We start from the raw sequence: 19,919 nt of genomic DNA, 5'->3' as shown, positions 1-19,919 counted from the left end.
ATCCATTTCTATCATGTCTATCATGGATCCATTTTGATTGCTGTTATTGTTGAAAAGGGTTTAAGACATTGCTCCAAAACTTAGTTTCTGCCTGACTACTTTCCAGTTTTCCCTATAGTTCTTCTCAAATAGGGAATTCTTTCCTAGAAAAATTATGCTTAGTGTTTTACTGAATTCAGTAAGTTAAAAGACTGATCCTTTAAAAAGTTTTCATCCAACATTCTGTGTTCTTCCATATAGCTATGGCAGACCAAGAAGTTTTTCCTTTTGGACTTAATTATTCCTAAACTGATTCTGTGGGATGGAGGAGGGGATGCTCTGCCTCCCCAGAGCTCAAAAATATGAGTAGAAGTTGAGGACCTGAGGGTCTCTGGAGATACTGAGAGGGGCCCAGAACCTACTGCTCTGCTATATGGTCAGAGGGTGACAGTATCCTCTCTTCAGGGTATTTGTAAGGGGCAGTCAATTATCAGTTCATGAGAGTGCTGGGAAAAATGCACCCTGTGTGGAGGGACATGGGACATGGGGGAAACTCTGTGATCACATCATCCAGAAGCTTAAGACAGTCAAGTCATAGATTCCACATCCCCAGGATCTGCCCACCTGAAACAGGTCTTCTGTCTCATCTTCTTCAGCTTCATTACTTAGAAATGTATGACTATACTTGCGACTAGGCTCTTATTCAGGAACTTTGCTTAGAGTTCAAATATTATTCAGCCACATCTGATTTTCTGTGACCCTATTTGGGGTTTTCTTGGCAAAAATACTGGAGTGGTTTGTCATTTCCTTCTCCAACTCATATTACAGATGGGGAAACTGAGGCAAACAGGTTTAAATGACTTGTCCAGGGTTACCCAGCTAGTAAGTGTCTGAGACCGGATTTGAGCCTGGCAATAGGAGTCTTCCTGACTTCAGCTCCAGTACTCTATCCTCTATACCACCAGCTGCCCCAGTGCTTTGCTAAGGTGGGCTGTTTTTCTGATGAGCCAGTTGAGTGGTCTCAGCTCCAACTGAACCACAGAACTTTCTTCCAAGGGTCACTGCCAAGGCTCTGGAAGATCATGGTTTATTCGATCCACACCTGCTCTTCAGTCTGACTCAGTACATAGGGATGGTTTGGATAGCTCAGTGGCTCACCCCAGAATTCCTGTGGAACATTCTAGGGGAACCTCATAGGAGCCAGGTGAGCCATGAGCTGAATTCCTTCAGCTAAAAGATTATCCTTTCTGGATCAAACCTCTTGGCAAGCAAAGAATCTGAAAGTGGGGAATCCAGGTCCTTCCTGTTCTTCCCTCCCTCTGCCTGCCCCTCCCAGCCTGAGCCACCTCGGTCCTCCACAGATCTATCCAAGTTCTATCTAAGACCTGGAGAGATGCTACAGGGCTTGAGAAGCCTAGATCTTGCACCAATTCTCCAAAAGTGGGGAAAGAGTTAAGTCTGGGGGTGAGGGTAATGAGCTTCATTTTGATTCCGCAAACATTGGGGAATGTTTTATTGAGGAGATAATCGGTTACCTTCTAGAACAAGAAGTATTACCCCTGAAAGCCTGGCTTCATTGTTCATTCATTCATTGAATATAGAAACATTTATTCAGTGGCTGTATGTGTTGGGGCTAGAGTTACACATGGGAGATAGCTGCTGCCCTCAGGGAGTTTCCATTTAACTGACTGTAAACAAAATAGATGGACATAGGAGGACAATTTAAGGGTGTCAGGGACCTGAGCAAAGTCATCTAGCACAGGGTGCTAGCACATCATCTAGCACACCATCTACTCATGGTGACAAGGAGAACTGGGCAATCAGGAAAGGCCTTGGGGGAAAAGATGAGCTAAGCTTTAAAGGAGCTAAGGACTCCTTCAAGACCAGGGGAGGAGAAGGGGAGCCTAGGAACATGGGCGAAAGCCAGACTGAAAGGCAGGAATGGGGTGTGTGGGAGGGGACCCAAAGGAGAGCTGGTGGACAAAGAGAGAATGGGGGTAGGGATTCATCTTCTCTACTTGTTCCCTACCTGCACAGAAGACCTGAGTTCTAGTCTTGCCTCTGGCTTACTAATCCCTTCCTCTCTCTGGTGCTCAGTTTCTACTGTTGTAAAATGAGAGAAAGTAGACTCAATGACTTCTTAAGTTTGGACTTATTAGGTTGTAACCTACAATTATCTCCTCTACCCCACCTCACCTTAAAAATATATGATGACTTATTTGAGCTCCTCTCCTACCCAATAAAAGGTTACAGATTCAAATCTAGAGGAGACCAATTTCCATTTTTGAATCACCATCTCCTCCTTCAGGAGCAGACTGGAGTCAAATGCTCAAGGCCTTCTGGGGCCATTTTTGATGACTCTGGAAGCCATCTAGCCCAACCTCTCCATTTTTCAAAAGGGGAAATTTAGGCAGGAAATCCTAACCCCAATAACTATGTTAAATCCCATTCGGCTTCTAGTTCACTGAAACCTATGGGTCTCTTTTCAAGTGAACTATTGCCCCACCTTGTACTTGTGGAGTAAATGTGATACACCCAAGTATAAGCATTGATATTTACCCTGAGTAAAAGATCATGACAGTAGATTTAGCCCAAAGTTCCAGCCACCTGCCTTCTGACCTATCTGACCTGTTGTCAGGTGTACATGGGATAAAGGTGTCATCTCAATCAGCTTGTAACCCCTGACAAAAATGTCAGACTCAACAGGACTTCCACTCAGGGTTGCCTTCAAAGGTCACATCAAACTGGAGCAGTGGATTATTCTTTTGGTCCAGAAATCTGACCAATCCTGAGTCCATCTAATTTTCCTCTTTCTAGCCCATCTCTCTACATCCTGGCCACAAGGAGAACATGGGACTCTGTGGATGCTTTTCTAAAATTTCAATAAATAATCTACAGTCCACATTGGTCTACAAGGTTAATGATTGGCTGTGCCCCGCAAAGAAAAGGAGGTGGGTGAGTCTAGCCTGACCTGCTCTTGAAGCCATGCCAGCTCTTGGTGGTCTGTCTGTGCCTACAGTTTGCTATGGGGTATAGCTTCTGCTATATCTATCTCTGTTCAGACCATGCCTGCAATATCATCTTCAAGTCTGAGCATCCCCTTTGAGTTTCAGAGAAGCTGGAGAGCCTAGAGATGGGAGCAGCCAGTATGGAGAGAAGATGGAAGGATGCACTAGAGAAAGATTAGATGAGAGAAATGGGCATGTTTAGCCTGAAGAGAAGACCTGAGGGGCTGTGATAGCTTCAGGATTAGAAGGACTGCCATGGAGAGGTGACTGTGCCTAGAGAACATGAAAAGAGGTGCAAAGGGGACAGATTTCAGCTGGATGGAAAGAGAAACTTCTCAGTGAGAGTACTATCTAAAAGCAGAATGTACTGTTACAGGGAAGGGAACACTCCATCCCTGGAGGTCCTTCACATGAAGGCTGGATCGCCAGTTGCTGGGATGCTTTTGAGGGGATCCTTGGTCACTAGAGACTGATCTGGGTGCCCACTGAGGCCCCGCCATTCTGACGCTCTTTAGGAGGCCTGCTTACTGAGCACAATCATCAGCAGCAGAAGTAGATATTTAATGGCAAGGGATGATGGGGTTTCCTTGGGTGCCTTGGTCTCTCAAGTTATCTCTTCATGACCTTGAATAACCAAGGGACTGTACCTGTTTCCCAGTCCTTGCATTTCTTTATTTTTTTGTTTGTAAATCTAATATTACAGATATCATTGTCACAGAGTCCCTTCACTTCTAGACAAAATCATATGATCATTGGACATATGTATGTCCTGTGATCAGAAATGGAAGACTATAAGACTTTTCTTCATAAGTTTTACCTACATCCCTGTAAGGACTGATGACACATGAGCAAAGTTACTTTTAAAAAGTTTTAACAAAGACCGGTTTAAAGTTATGGTATACGAATACTATGAAATATTACTGTTCTATAAGAAACCATAAATGGTCGGACTCTAGAGAAGTATGGGATGAATTACAGAATCTGATGCTAAGTGAAGGGTGTAGAACCAAGAGAACACTGTACACATGAACAACAACATTGTGAGCTGATCGACCTTGATGGATGTGGCTCCTTTCAGCAGTTCAGAGAACCAGGACAACCCAGGTAGACCTGTTATGGACTATCCCCATCCAGAGGAAGAAAAACAAAATAAAGCAAATAATCCAAAAAACCCCTTCAGAATCTGATGAATACTAGATTCACTTCTTAAAAAAATTTTTCTCTTCTGTATTTCTTTCCTGCAATCCTAATTTCTCATACAGAAAATGACTAGTCTGTAAATATGTTTAACACAAATGTGTATGGACAATATTCACCTGACTGCCACTGAAGGGAGGGGGCTGGAAGGAAATTATGTAACTTAAAAATATGCATATGAATATGGATGAATGTGGAAAACTTTCATAATGTAGCTGGAAAAATGAAACTTCAATTTAAAAAAAAAGACCAGTTCAGATAAGTATCTAAATGAATAAATGAATGAATGAGCATTTATTAAGCACTTACTATTCACCAAGCACAGTACTGTACATCAGCTACATAAATACAAAAAGAGTACAAACCCTGCCCTCGAGGAGCTTATATTCTAAAAAGGAACATCAACACACACGGAGAATGGAGACAAGAAGACATTTCCTCTATAGTAAGTCTCAAGAGTTGGCTTCTAATGGAGGGATTCTACCCTTAGAGGCCATGGATGGAACAGGTTTTTTCAGCAGTTTACTACATGAGCACACAAAAAGAGAAGATTCAAGGAAGACAAAGGAACAATTGGTTCTGGGCAGTCTTGGGAAAGATTGAACCAACCTCTTTTGCCCCTCCATCCATAAAGGTGCTGATTCCAACTACCTCCAGGATCCGATAAGAAAGTCCTTTTTTTCCAAGCTCCTGCCCAGCCCCAACCAAGCACCTGTCCAATCTCCTCCTTCCTTACTCCCCAGCAATGCATCTTCCATCCACTGACACCAATCTCATGGCCATTTCGCAAATGCTTCACATTCACAAAAATTCTGAGCAGTCTCTCTGACCATTCCCCAGACCTGGACTGTTCTCAGTCTTCTGCAGTGACCACAGACCTTTCTGGCTTCCTCTAAGTTCCTCCTAAAATCCCAGCCTCCTCAACCCCTCCTAATGCCAGTTCCTCATCTGTTAATTCTTTCCTATTTCTCCTATATATGCATCTTATTTCTATGTGGTTGTCTGCAAGCTATCTTCCCTATTAGATCATGAATGCTTGAGAACAGAGACTATTTTTTTGTGTTTTTGTGTTTCCTCAGCACTTCCCATAAAGTAGGTGCTTAATAAATTCCATTGACTCACTCATTGTCTGGGCTTTGAATTCATATTCCTGCTTTTTGTCTCTGACTGACTTCTGGTTCTCATGAGTCTCTCTGAAGAAAAATATCTAACCAAGAGTCATTGTTCAGGTGAATATATTGAGCAAAAATGAGATTGGATTCTGTTTAGCTATCCAGGGAAGTGTTGACCCATGGTGTGAGGATGTATTGCTGACTGGTATCTCTCTCTCCTTAGGAAGGGAACATCTGGGGTCACATGGGTGACAAAGTCTCTTTCTGCCTCCTTCTGTTGAACCCAGTGATAGCTTTATTCTAAGATATAACTTAGAATTGACTTTAATAAAATTCCTTCCATTAAGCTGCAAAGAGGTAGAAATTCAGCATCTTTTCAACATAAGACAAATGCTTCCCCAAACAACAAATTCTATGGAATCAAATATTATGGGAACCCTAACCATGAAGCAAATGAATAAAAAGGCTTTTATGCAGCCTTGTCTCGGTGTCAAACACTGATAAAGCCTGACCTCAGAGAGCTTCCATTCTGAGGTCCCATCCATGTGGAGGAAGAGAGGCACAGAAGATAAGATGGTGCAATCTTCTCAGTTGTAATGGAATGAGTGTCTTAATGAAGACTTCCTCAAAGGGGAGGGGGGTGACACAGGATATGAGCAGAGACTGCAGGGCTGGCAAGAAAATGATCAAGGCATGATGGGAAGCATGACCATTGCTTTCTGCCCTAGAGTAGAGCCTCCCATGAGAGATTTATCTTTTTTTTGTTTTTGCTTCAAAGGATGATTTCACTGAGTGTTGGAGAAGGGAGAGAGAGAGATTTGGAAATAAGATCCATTTTAAAAAGTCAAATGTAATAATAACAGCATGAATGGCTCGTGGTATCTTTAAAGAAAAATCCATCTGTAATAATTGTTGGTGGGATCCTCCCCTGGCCTGTCCCCAACACCTGGGCTTCTGCCACACTCCCTTCCCTACCCCTGGCCCTCTCCATCACCCTGGCTCACCCCTGATCCTACCCCTGGTCCCCACCAAGGTCTCAGTCATGACACCCCCTCCAATTGGTGGCCTTCATAGGAGCCCCACCAAAGGAGTTGGGAGAGTATACCCTGCAGTGAAGCAAGAACCAGGGCTTCCTCCATCTGCTCATGAATGAGTTTTCCAAGATGGCCTTTTCAGCAGGCCATCCTTCCTGGCTTTTTCTCAGCAACAATGCACCAGTTGCCATGGTCATTGACAGAACTCAGGATCTGGAGGTCCGGCACATGTTCCTCCAGCAAGCGGCAGAGTTCCCCCTCTCGAAACACATGGTAGTAACGGGTGAAGGCTTCGGAGCCAGGAGCTTTTGCCTGGGATGCCCTGGGAGACACAGCTTCTCTGATGAAGGGAGTAGGGACAGAGGTCCTTTTCCAGAGCTGGCTGGTGGCTGGCTCCCTGGTATCCCCTGGACAGGCTGACCTGCATCTCTGCTCTACTGGAGATAACCTGAGATTGCAGCCCCCTTCCTGCCGGTTTGGGGCATCTTTATGGGGCTCTCTGGGGAAGGGCCTCGGCACACCTGGGGCTGACTGCCACTCTGCAGCTTGTATGAGCCTAGGGTCAGTAGCACCATCTTGTTCTTTTGACAATGGCTCTGGATCACCAAGATCTAGATTTTGGAGCTTCAAAGGCTGGACAGACGTGGGATGACATGGGACCCACTCCTCAGTGACATGTCCAGTTTTCTCCACCTGCTCCTTTAGAATGCATTCATCCAAGGACCGGGAGAAAAACCAGGAGCGGAATGATCTCCCTAAAATGCTGTAGAAACCACCCTCCTCATCCCTGGCCTCCACCAGCTTCCCACAGCAGCTGGGAGTTCCAGAACCATCCAGACTGTGGGACCGTCGGGATGTCTGTCTCTTTTGAAGGCACATGGGATAGCCACAGACGGAGCAGGCCAAGCGGTGGGGTGGCCTCTCAGGGGTGGCTCTGGGATGGCCACACACACGCTTCCGCCCTGAGGGGGCCGGTTCTTCCAGGAGTTGGGAACACAGGGCAGGGTTCCAGGGAATGAACACATCCTGCTTGTCAAAGTGCCGGTGGTTCTTCTCCATGGCCCAGACATAGATCATGACCCGTCCTCCAGGGACCAGCACCCGGGCCATTTCCTGGATGGCTTGTGTCCTCCTTTGGGCTGTTGAAAAGTGGTGAATGACTGTAAAGGGAGAGAGAAGAGGTCAGAGCCCAGGCAGTAGTCATGAAGGAGGCTGACCAGCCTCTATCCTGAAGCATCATTCACATTCAGGACTAGGGAATATGACTGATAACCTTAAAGAGAGTCTGACAGGCAAACCTGTCCAGGTCTAGCAGAGAACACAGCTTCCTAGTAAGAGGCCCTCCCTACTCTACCACTGAGGCCCTTCCCTTCTCTGCCTTGAGAAAACAAGGAGGCTGAGAAAGTGGAGGCTTTGGAGAAGAACTTTTTGTTGGATAAAAAGTACTGGAAGGCAGCTTGTCAGAAATTAGGTTTAGGCCAACATCTTCCACCACAAATCCCATATAGTCAAAGGAAAGAAAATATGTGTATTGTTATGACCAGGGGACACTGATTAGGAAAATTTCTCTACCAATGAAGGGTGGTGATTTCTAGTCTAAGAGAGTTGCCTCGAGTCTAAGGAGGGGAAGGCATTTACCCATGTCACAAAATCATTTTCAATATGCATCAGAGGCAAGAACTGAACTCAGGTCTTCCTGAATTTGAGGACAGCTCTAGGCCCACCACAATATGGTACTTCTTATAATACACATTAAGATTTAAGTGCATTAAAAGAAGAACAATATACTTCATAAAATTTAATGAGGAAAAATTTATTGTTGAGATCAGTCATCTGGGAAGACTTCCTGGAGGAGCTAGCATTTGAAGAGGGCTTTAAAAAGGTCTAGATTCTAGAAATTCAGTAAGGGAATAGATAAGGAAGAAAAATCTAGGAATAGGGAACAGTGTGAGCAAAGTCATAGAGGTGGGAAATGGCAATGCATATTCATGATTCAGAACATTCTGGTTTATGATAGAAGAAAAATCAAAGAGAGAATATTAATTATATGGAGTTGAAACACTCTAACAAACAAAATCAATACCATTAGAATAAAAAAGGAAGCTATCAATAGAGAGAGAAAAAATCTTTGTATAAAATATCTCTGGTGGAAGATTTGCTACACAAGACATATAGGCAACTAACACAAATATATAAGACCAAGAGCCTTCTCTGGATAACTGGTCAAAAGATATGCAGAGATAGTTCCCAAAGGAATGAAAACTAATAACTTCAGGGAACAGTATTCCCAATCACTACTAATAAGAGAAATACAAATCAAAATAGCCCTGAATTTTCACCTCTCATTCTGCAAATTGGCAAAAAGATGGAAATAGGCCATGTTAGAAGGGGTAGAGTGCATACTACTGCCCTGTTTATCCAACCATTCTGGAAAATAAAATATGAAATTTTGCAAAGAAAGTGACTCAGAGGTTATCCTTTCATGCAGAGATTCCATTCTTATACAGATGCCCAAAGGAGGTCACTGACAAAAAAAAAAAAAGGAATGCTCTGGTACATAAAAGTAGCAATATTTTATGATGATCATCTGTGAATGACGTGGCTTCTATGATCAAGACAATGAACCAAATGAAAAAATGCAATCCACACCCAGAGGAATAACTGATGAATTCTGAGTGCACACTGAAGTATATATTTTCACTTCATTTTTCTTGCCTTTTTTTTGCAACATGGCCGATATGGAAATATACTTCACATGGATTTGCATATATAATTGATATCTCATCACTTTTCTTCTCAATGGGTTGGAAGAAGGGTGGGATGAAGGGACAGAATTTGAAACTCAAAAAAAATTTTTAAAAGAATATTAAAAATATTTACAACACTATTTTTTTGTGGTGGCATAAAATGGGAAACAAATAAATGGTCATTAATTGGGGGATGGTTAAAGGAATTGTGGTGCTTGAATGGAATGGAATAATACTGTGTCATGAAAAATGACATGTGTGATGGATACAGAGAAGCTGAGGAAGATCTACATGAACTGATGCAAGGCAGAATAAGCAGAGTCAGGAAAACAATCTAGCAAATGACAACATTGTAAACTGAAAGACCAACAAGGACAAAAAAGAATCCTGCTAAATTGTAATGACAGAGGGAGATGTGACCTTCTCTTCTTTGTAGAGGGGAGGGGAGGGGCAGTGTGGACTACTCTATTTAATCATATCTTGATTAGTTTTGCTTATTTTTTTTTAAAAGTTGGTTCTCTGGGAGAGGAAGCAAGGATACAGCAGAAAATGAAAGTGATTTTAAAACACAGTCTGTCAAGACTTTTTTTTAAAAGGTGAAAGACTGCTTCAAAGTTCTAATAATAAGAAAAATCAAATCAAAGCAATTCCAGAGTTATAGGTCATCCCCAGAACACTCTATATCAGCCAAAAGATGGAATCCTGAGGGTGAGAGTGAGTGTGCAGTTGGTCTGAGTGGGACCTACAACACACAAAGGTTTGGAGAGGTGGAGGAGGTTTTAATTACCAGGCCGATGAAACTGGGCTTTATCCTGAAGGCAAGAGGGAGTTACTGAGGTTTCTGGAACAGGGGTGTGGCATGACCACGGGTGCTGCAGAAAGATGATTGGCAGCTGTGGAAGAGGGATTAGACCTGAGGCATGGAGGCTGATTGATGAGGAGGCTACTTCGCTAGTCAGAGGTCAGGTGCAAGGTGTAATGGGGCCAAGATAGAATTAGGAGCCAGCAGAGGAGGAATAGTTAAGAGCAAGAACTTCCTCAGTTCTCCCAAGGTGTTGGCGACTGGATTGGGAGAAGGGGGCAAGAGGAACCCCGACTCCCTGAAGGTCTGCAGACAGAAAAGATATATGGACAAAGACTTCAGTTAAACTCTGTCCTGAAGGTCCTTTCCCCTTTCCATTCTAGGGGTCCTGAGGATGAGCTAGGAGTGGCACTCCCTGCCTGGGTGACCTTGAGCGAGTCATTCATCTCCCTAGAGCTGTTCCTGCATTGTAAAGGTGGAAGGGATAGTCTCAGAGGTCCTTTCTGACTCCAGATTTTGAGAAGGAAGGAGGGGAAGAAGACTAGGCAGGAGAGAGGAATCCAGGGAAGACGTCCCCTCCCAAGGGAAGTCAGGAAAGCTCCCTACCTCTGGAGTGGAAGGGACGCCTCTGCCACCGGCTACTGGTGGAACTTTGTCCCTCCTTTCCCCGAGGCTCGGTTTCCTCCTCTGCAGAAGGAGCGGGTCCCTTCCGAGACCCTCCTGCGCAGCTTTCTGGGGAATCCCCTCAAGGGTCTGAGACTCTGCAGTGAATGGAGCCTCCTCCCAGACACCCCCAGGCCCCTTGAGGCCCGTCGGGGCTGGAGCTGCTATGGGAGCGGGGGTGGGGCGGCAGGGAGGGCCCCATCTCCGATCCCTCCCCGGGGGGCCCCGGGGCTTGCTCACCACCGATGGAGATGAGCGCGTCGAAGGCGCGCTGGCGGAAGGGCAGGCGCAGGTTGTCGGCCAGCAGCACCTCGCAGCCCCGACGGCGCGCCACGGCCGCCAGCGGCCCGCAGTAGTCGCAGCCCAACTGGAACACCTGGCTATTGAGGCGCAGGTAGGTCCCGGTGCCGCAGCCTGCGGGAGACAAGAGCGAGGAGGGCGGCAGGGGGCGGCCGGGGTGGGGGGGACCGCGGAGTCAGAATGCTGCGGACCCGGCGGCCTGGCCGCATCCCGCTTGGGGGAGCCCTGGCGGCCCACACTCTGCTTGGAGTGCTGGGGCAGTTGAGGAAGGGCTGCCTGCCCCGGTGGAAGGGCTTCCCTCGCCCGGGAGTCCCAAGAAGGGGGGGACATGACTGGGGAATTGGGGAACAGAGGGGACTCTGCTTTGTCTGAGGGGGAGCTGGCGGTGTCGATCAGTGAAGCGGCATTGATTAAGTGCCTACTGTGTACCAGTGCTGGGGATACAAGGAGACCCCAGCTCCCCCAGGACTCTACCTTCAGGAAGCAGGTGTTCTAAGGGGCCAGAGACCTGGGGAGGGGAGGGGAGGGGAGGGCAGGGCAGGGGAGGGGAGGGCAGGGAGGAAGAGGAGGACAGGGCTTGGAGCTAAGACTTGAAGAAAGGCTGGAGGTCCCAGTGTGTGTGGGGGGGGAAGATGCGTGTTAGAGAAGCAAGTCACAGTGCTGCTGTCTGCCTCAGTTTCCTCAACTGTAAAATGAGAACAATAAGAGCGTCTACGGGGCAGCTAGGTGGCACAGTGGATAGAGCACTGGCCCTGGAGTCAGGAGGACCTGAGTTTAAATCCGGACTCAGACACTTAATCATTACCTAGCTGTGTGGCCTTGGTCCTAAAAATAAAAAATAAAAAAAATACGGGCATCTACTCGGCCACACTGATGCCCCAAAACCCCTACAAACATTAAAATGCTGTAGAGTTACTAGCTGTTGTTGTTGCTCTTTGGTTGTTTCTGTTGTGCCTGACTCTTCATGACCCCATCTAGAGTTTTCTTGATGAAGATACTATTGGAGTGATTGGTCATTTCCCTCTCCAGCTCATTTTACAGATGAGGAAATTGAGACCAACAGGATGAAGTGACTTGCCCAGGGTCACACAACTAATCCATATCTGAGATCACATTTGAACTCATAAGGATAAGTCTTCCCAACTCCAGACCTGGTGCCCTATTGCACCACCTAGCTGTCCATTATTATTATTATCATTGTCATTACTACTAAAAGCCAGGGGACATGGCTGGGGTGGTGCACCACACATAGAATGTTGTTTTCAGTCATTTTGATTTCTTGGGAGGAAATGCATTTCCCTTGGGGGTTGGAAAGGTGTGGGTTCAAATTTCCACTCTTCCATTTCATAGCTGTTCTACTCTGAACAAGTTAATCAGCCTCTCTAGACATGTGTCTGTTCCTCAGAGCTAGTGATGCTAGGACCTCAGGCCTTCTTAGGCAGCTGCAGAGAGAAGGGCCCACACCTGAAAATCTAGCCACCCTCCCCTTCCCTCACCTTGCCTCAGAGTGACTGGAAGAGGTCAACAGCTCCCAGCAGATGCCCCACTTCAGATCTTACTAAACCCCAGAGGCCCAGAAGTGGTCTCCACATGTTTCATAAGGGGATGGGGAAAGCTCTCCAAGACTCTGGGAAGGTAACCCTGGTAACTGAAGAAGCTACTAACCAAGGGGGCATTACAGAAACTCTGGCCATAGTGAATGAATGAAAGAATGAATGAATGAGCATGAACAAGGGCTTCCTTGTCTTTGCAAAACCCTGGGCAGATGACAAGCCCTTGCCCATCTGCTTATTCCTAGGACATTCTGGAAGCATTTCAGGGAGGCTTGCCCACCCTCTCCAACATGCCCATTCCTTTTCTGCAGGTCCCTGCTTTGATTACAAATAGCTTGGCTCCCCCAAGTTCACTATTCTTAGATGCCCAGGGGATAAAGGAGCTGTAAGGAGGACCAGGAAAAACCACTGTGCCCTGGGGGTGGGTGAGGCAGCAGGATGGTGTCAGCAATCCCCAGACTTTCCTGGGAGCAGCAAGGAAGGAGAGGGTACCTGCCATCTTGGAGGGCCAGAGATGAGCCCGAGAGCAGTGATGGGGAGGTATGATTGCTGGCTAGTTGAAAGAGGGAGAGTAGAGGCAGACAAGGGAGGAGCTGGTTTCCTTGGGAGGTGGGGAGAGGGAGGTAAGGGGGTCAAACCGGGAGAAGCTTCACTGTGTGTTGGGACCTGGTGCGTGTATGGGGGTGGGGGGAGAAAGACAGACACAAAAGAAGGAGAATTCTCCATTCTCTCCAAGCTCTCCTCACTCTCCGTGTACACACTCCAATGCTGGAGGAAAAGGTCAGATCATCTGGCTCCTCCCTTTGATTCGGGCTCCCATAACAGGGATGTTTTGGGAGTGAATCTTTCTCTAACATGGGGACCCTTGCCACTTGTAAGAGTGGTCACTTGCTGAGGTCTCCTTGGCTTGCTTCATCACTGGCCTAGGCTCAGCAGACTAGAGCCCCACTTGGATGGGACTTTTGGGGCCAGCAAGTCCAGTCTCTTCATTTTGCAGATCAGAAGTTTGGTGACTTTCCTCAGGTCACAGAACCTGTAAATGTCTAAGGCAGGATTGAACCCAGGTCTTTCCGACTCAGACCTGGAGCTCTATCCACTGTGCTACCTAGGTATCTCCTATGTTCCCTCTCTAGACCTTAGTTTCTCCATCTGTTAAAAAGAGGGTGAGGGTCATTGAACTGGAGGAAGTCTAAAATGCCTCAGATCATCTTGACCTGATGGTCAGCCTGACCATTGCTCAGGGGTTTCCCTGCCGCTAGATTGCCATGCATGCATAGGCCCTGCAGGCCTTCCTTGTGCCCGATGACCTTCATCCAGGCCTGGCAGTCTTTTTGGGGGTGTACGTCTGTCTCAACACTCCAGAATGTTTTTTGTAGGCAAAAGACCTTCTGAGGAAAAGGGGGGTCTTTTACTCATGCCTCCTTTGATATTGGCCAAGGGAGCAGATCAACCAAAATCAGAGGCTGGGCCCTGACAGCCAGGTCTACTGAGCTGTGGGAGATGATGCTCTGGGGACGGGAATGATGAACCCATGTATTTGGCCGAAAGTCACTGCCATCAGGTGCTAGGAAAGTTCTGGAGAAATCCAGGTTCCCAAGGCTCCTTCCTGAAGACATTATATACTGGGGAGCATGATGTTCAATTACTTGGATTTATAAATGCTCTATGAAAATGGCCTGACTTGGAACAACTTTGGGGGATGTGCCCATGTGCCCCCAAATACTCTCTCCTTTTTAATTCTGATTTATTCAGCTCCTATTTCTCAGGCTTGCCTCTCCAGAATGAGGTTGGGAGGAATATGGTGAGATAGAAAAAGGAAAAACAGCAAAAAAAATCTTACTTAAGAAAATAAAATCTGCTCTCCCATATGTTGGGGAGATGTTAGATTTTTTAAAAACATTAATACTTCTATTCATACATGGAAAATTCTTTTTAAATCTTTATTTTCAGGCCCCACCTGCAACTTTGGGGGGCCATACAAGACTATCAGGGCTAATCCCTTCATTTTACAAATGAAGAACCAGAAGCCAAGAGTTAGGGAGTGTCTGAGCAAGATTTGAACTCTGTCTTCCCAGCTCCACCGTCAGCTTCAGAGCAGCAATCATCACATTAGCAGGCTGTGTGGTCCAGGCTTTGGTCCTCTAATTTCCCCAAGTTTCAGTTTTATGATCTGTAAAAGGAGGAGGTTGTATTTGGGGTTTGGGGGAATCTGCCAAGAGCAGATAGAACAGAACTTTACATTCCCCTATGAGCATCACTAGCTGGCGGTAACTATCTGCAAATGCTTGCCAATGACCTTCTGATTTCATCTTGGGAGTTTCCAGTCAAGGCACTGGGGAGATGAGGAAGCTCTCTGGGCTGCTGTTGGCTTAGAGAGGGCTGGGGGGTCAATCCCCACCACTGGTGCTACTAATCAGTCACTGAGTCAAGGGGCTTCCGAGTCCCGGCTGGAGACAGGACAGTTCTCTCCATTCTGGCCAGAAAAGCCTGCCCTGGACATGATGACATGCCAGGGGAGCACATGCTTCAGCTTAACAGGTACTCAGGCCAGCATCATCTTGTGGAAATTGGGGAGAACACCTTTGATCTATCATCTTCCTCATCATCTTTTCATGGGATTCCAGACCTCAAGATGGAAGGGACCAACACCCTCATCATACACAGGAAGAAACTTCTTCATATAGAGAGGTGAATCCCCTCCTTAGGTCACATAGGGGGTCAGAGGCTAGACTCCAAGGCCAGGGCTCTTTCCACTATATGTTCCACACAGCATGAATGAACAGTTGATCTTTCCAGCCAAGACTTTTTGCTTGGTGAGGAACTCCAATTGGGTTGTTGGCATAGTGACTGTTTCATGGGTCATGGAAGGATGATGAGGACACATCTGGCCTAAGAAGACCTGTCCTTGGGGGATGGATGGAAGCAGTCTCTCACTAGGGCAACACTGGCATCCCAGATGGCTTCTGCGATGGGAAATCACTCTTCTAAATCCATGGCAAGGGTCACCATTTGTATTCATGGGGATGGGAGTTGTGCACATTGGGACAGAGAGCTCACAGCCCTCTGGAAGGGCAAAGTGAGTGATGGCTTTGTTTTTAGCTGCAAGGGGCTAATCTAGAACTATGAAAATGATCCACAGAATCTGCTCAGGTCAGCAAACACAGGTTACTGAAGAAATATCTCCATCCCTTTAAAAGCAGACATGACCTGATGTCCAGAGAGTGAAGGGGGCTTGTTCAGAAGTTCTAAGTGAGTGAGATTGCTTGGGGGTCTCTTTGCCAGATAGTCTGTCCTCACCCCACCCCTTTTCCTAGCAGTAGACAAGGGTGGAGTATCCTCTGGAAGGACCAGACCCAGTCATCCCAGGGAGGACCTGGACACTGCCATTCTTGTAAAGAGAACCGTCATCTGGCAAAACAGGACCATTTTATGATGTATTTTGCCAGCTGTGGCAAGGTGTTCTCAACAGAGCCTTCTCTGTCTGAAGTAAGGATGGCTGGTATTGAGGAGGGAAGGGAATGAACATTTTTGTTGGCTAGTATGTGAAATGCATTGATGCTTTCATTGAATGCTCCCAACAACCCATGGGTGGGTGCTAAGATGATGATCTCCAGGTTACAATTGAGGAAACCAAGGCAAATAGGGTTACAGGATTACTAGGAAGCAACTGAACTGGATCTGAATCCAGCTTCTCTGGCCTCTAAGCCCAGGGCTTTGGGCCTAGGGTATTCCCCGGGGCCTTGGGGATTGCCTTCCCCCAACTCCAAAGTCCTTGCTTCGTGCTCTTAGGTGAATCATAGGTACCTCTCTTAAAATGGAGATAAGAAAACCTGTTCTTATCTTGTCTGTTTTTTTAGGAGACATCTATGGTACACCCTGCAGGAAGCTTGTGTGGAGGGGTTCCAGAGATGAAGCTGGGGTGCCTGCTCTTCCAGGAGCAAGCACCAGTAAGTGTGCTACACCCACAGGAGGCTTTTGTCCACCCACAGGATTTGTTCAACCCCTACTGGGTTCCAGTGAGTACTCAGGAATCTGGAATGTGCTTTGAAGGGGAGGGGTGTTTGTGGTTGTTTCTAACAGCCCAGAAATCCTGCCCCTGGGGGAGTCACTTTTGGGTGGCTCTGGTGATGCCCCTTCCTTCTGCCTTAGATGTATGAAGGGCAGGCCCTGGATTAAGGAAACATTTGTTTCATTTGATCCTCACCACCCACCCTGGAGGTCAGTGTTGCTATTATTCCCATATGACAGAGGAGGAAACTGAGGCAAATAGAATGAAGTGACTTGCCTGGGGTTACACAGCTAGTAAATGAGTAAGGATTTGAACTCAGGTCTTCCTGACTCCAGGTCCAGCCCCACAGGGAACTGGTACTGTCAGAATTCTCTCTTTATCCATGGACCATTTGGATGTGTGTTTGTTCAGATTCTGGCTGTCACCAAGCCAGGACTGATGTTGAAGAATAGAAAAGTCTCAAGAGCAGATTGTGAAATTCCTAAATTATCGTTGAAGGGAATCTGTCAATGAGGGTATGCAAGAATCGAGCTTCTTCCCATAGCTGGAAGCTTCCTGAGGACAGGGACTATGCCTTGTCTCATCTCTGGATGTCCAAGCCAAGGACTAGGCCGTGGGTAAGATGCCTCCTAAACATCTCGGGTTCTTTCCTTGCAGCCCTCTGCAGAAACATGAGGTGTGCTTGGGGCTCAGGGCTACTGGCCCAAGGTGTTTGCAAGCTCAACACTGTGACTCCATCTTGGGGAAATGACCAATTTCACAGGGCCAATCTCCAAGCCCCAAGTGAATGCCCAGTGAGCTCCCAGTGAGCCCTTGGCCAACCCCCAGCCACTCAGCTTCTCTGAATGCCCACTACAGAGGTTCTCTGCAGCCAGCTCTGTCATCAGGGCAATCCTCGGGGTGGAGGCATGCCAAGAATCCAATGACAGGCATCCTATCAAGAGCAGGATAGGTAGATGGAAGGCATGGGGGAGTGGATCTGATTGGGCAGAGGGCCAGATTTCAGCATGGTTTGGGACTCCCCTAAAATAAATGGTCTGCTTCAACCAGGGGACTTCCCCTTCCCTCAGGGTCTTCAGCAAAGATTGATTGATGCTTCACTGAGGATGTACTAGAATAGGAATGTCCAACCCCACCAGCCCTCCATCACCTGGGAGACACGGTCTTACCTATATCTGCAACAAGGCTACCAGGTTTCTGCTCCAAAAGGAATTGGCGGACTCGGGGCCAGGCTTTGCCTTGCAGGTCACTGAAGTAGGCAGCCTTGCTTTTATAGACTTCATGGACATGTTGTCTTTCCAGCTGGGCAGCCGCTTCAGGATCCATCCTGGGGGGAGAGGAACAGGGACTGAGAGGATTTACAGACCACCTCAAGAGAAGTCCCAGGATCTCTGGAGCCCTTTGTTAAATATTCAATGAGCATCAATACCTCACTAGTGCCATCAATCAAGGCTAATTTTATTGATTTCTAGATTTAAGAAAATGTTTAAATGCCACTTATATTGATTCAATGGAAAAAGGGGGCTTTGTATGCATTATATTTTTTGGAAAGCTGATTATTAAACATTTTCCAGCACAAACAACCTGGAAACCATCCCATAATCTACACAGGCATTTCCAAAAGGGAAGTTATTCTTTCTGAGAGACTTCTCAGCCTCAAAGAAAATGTCATTGATGGCAGTTAGTTACAGAAACTATAGCAGACATATTGTCCAAAAGTGAATCCTGGATTTGAGACTGGGCTCCTCTCCTTCCTGGCTCTGGAAGTAGCCCAGGGCAAATCATCTGAGTGCTGAGCCTCTATTGTCTCATCTGCAAAATGGGACCCCCCCCCCCCGCCCCGGTGACATTTAATAGAACAACAGGCTCCAGAAATGGGAACAGGTATCAATGACTAATTTGGGGGAGAGCCTGTCACATCTGAGTCCCAGGAGAATAGACTTCTTTCACTTAATAATTACGGAGCAGTGACCAGTGCAAAAGTCACCAGGCCCGTTGGCAGAGGTGGCCAGCATGAAGCAGGGGGAGGAGGAGTCTTCCCATTTGGATTAGCTGTATTATTGTCTGTGAGGGTCTCCAAGTCCAGACTAGTCTTGGAGTGAGCTTCCTGGTCTCTCTAGCTCCTCTCCTAACCACCTCATGATGACGCCAAACCCACTGTCCCACCTGGGTGCTTTCTTGCTGCTGCCTGAGCTTCTTCCTCACCCCTCAATCTGGCCATGCATCTTCTCTGGCTTCCCATTGTTTTAGAGAAGCAGACTCAGCTTGTGTCTTCACTTCTGAGCTCTTTCCTTCTGAGGTCATTTAGTCCAAATTCCCCCATACCATTTAACAAGGAGTTGGGCCAAGTCCAAAAGCGTAGGTATGACTTGCCAGTATTCACATGGGTAATAACTGGCTGAGTCGGGTTATGAACTCTGGTCCTCTTCATCCACATCCATCCCTTTTCTCATTGCACGTTGCATGCCAAGTCAAATTCTTCTCTTGTTTTTTAGTAATCAAGGCTCCATCATAACCAGACACCAGAATCTTTCAAGGACCCCTCCTACAACTCATGATTCAGGCAGAGTCCTGTCTGGCTCTCAGCCTGTGTTCTTCCTGCACCCTGGGACTCCACCTGCTGAGCTTTGTGCTCAGGGCCCCTCCATTGCCTTGGGATGTCTGGATGCTGGCCACACACCTTCAACCCCTGGGCCAGCCCTGCTCTGTCCTCCGCCCAGTGTCTTCTCCAGGTCATGCCCCCCCCGACCCTTGTCTTCATCAGCCAGCCTACCTCCCATTGTCCCCTCCTGTTTCCTGCCCTTCTGGGTCTCTGGGGCCTCCAAGAACTCATCATCATCACTGGCCATGTGTCCAGACCTTGAGGGTAGACTCTGAACTGATTAATTACCCACCTCCTTCAAAGGATCACTGGTGCTCTGGTTGGGCTCATTCCTCAATGGATAACCCCCTCCTATCCTGCCATACCCTCCCCATCCCTGGGATTCTGAACCCTGATTTTGTGCACTGGCATCATTCCAACCCTGGTCTCTGTCTCCCATAGCTCGATCCCTTATTCCCATTCCCTTCACCCTTTCCCCTGTGTTCAGAAATGTCTGCTCCTTGGGTAACACATGATCTCCATCTCTTCCATTCCTGATCCTCTACCTTTGGGCTCTCACTGGGCCTTGGCTGCCACCTGTAGCTCTATTCCTGCTTCCCCCATTGACCTCCCTGGTAAAGCTAGCTGCACCTTCACTCCTTCCCCTGACTCAGTGACCCCAAGTTGAAGAGTAGGGACACACCTGGCTCCCCATTGCCACGTGTAGGCTCTCATTCTACCCACATTATCCCACTCAGGTCACATCTACCTGATCAACTTTGGTCATAGCTGACCATCAACCTCCTGGACCCTCCCTTCCTTTCTTCCAAGAGCACAGTGCCTCTCTACTGCTGCCCTCTTATTAAGGGACTTCAACATTTATATTGGCAGTGCCTCAACTCCCTTCCTCCTCTGAGCTACTTCTCCCCACCTC

General features: G+C 47.1%; 1 protein-coding gene across 1 annotated transcript in view; it reads right to left on the bottom strand.

Annotated features, from left to right (window-relative positions):
• Positions 1-3,820: 3,820 nt before the first annotated feature.
• The window catches only part of TRMT9B (tRNA methyltransferase 9B (putative)), a 32,019-nt gene continuing 15,920 nt past the window's right edge, over positions 3,821-19,919 (bottom strand). Inside the window, exons 2-4 of the mRNA XM_074228163.1 lie at positions 17,574-17,731; positions 10,783-10,956; positions 3,821-7,490 (exon numbers count right to left, since the gene is read on the bottom strand). Of these exons, the coding sequence (XP_074084264.1) occupies positions 6,469-7,490; positions 10,783-10,956; positions 17,574-17,730 (1,353 nt within the window). The 5' untranslated portion in view covers position 17,731 and the 3' untranslated portion in view covers positions 3,821-6,468. The remainder of the gene's footprint in view (positions 7,491-10,782; positions 10,957-17,573; positions 17,732-19,919) is intronic.

The sequence above is a fragment of the Macrotis lagotis genome, chromosome 3 (genome assembly GCF_037893015.1).
Source record: "Macrotis lagotis isolate mMagLag1 chromosome 3, bilby.v1.9.chrom.fasta, whole genome shotgun sequence".
Lineage (NCBI taxonomy): Eukaryota > Metazoa > Chordata > Mammalia > Peramelemorphia > Peramelidae > Macrotis > Macrotis lagotis.
Note: the sequence above shows the minus strand (reverse complement) of the source record. Positions and strands in the feature narration are given on the sequence as shown.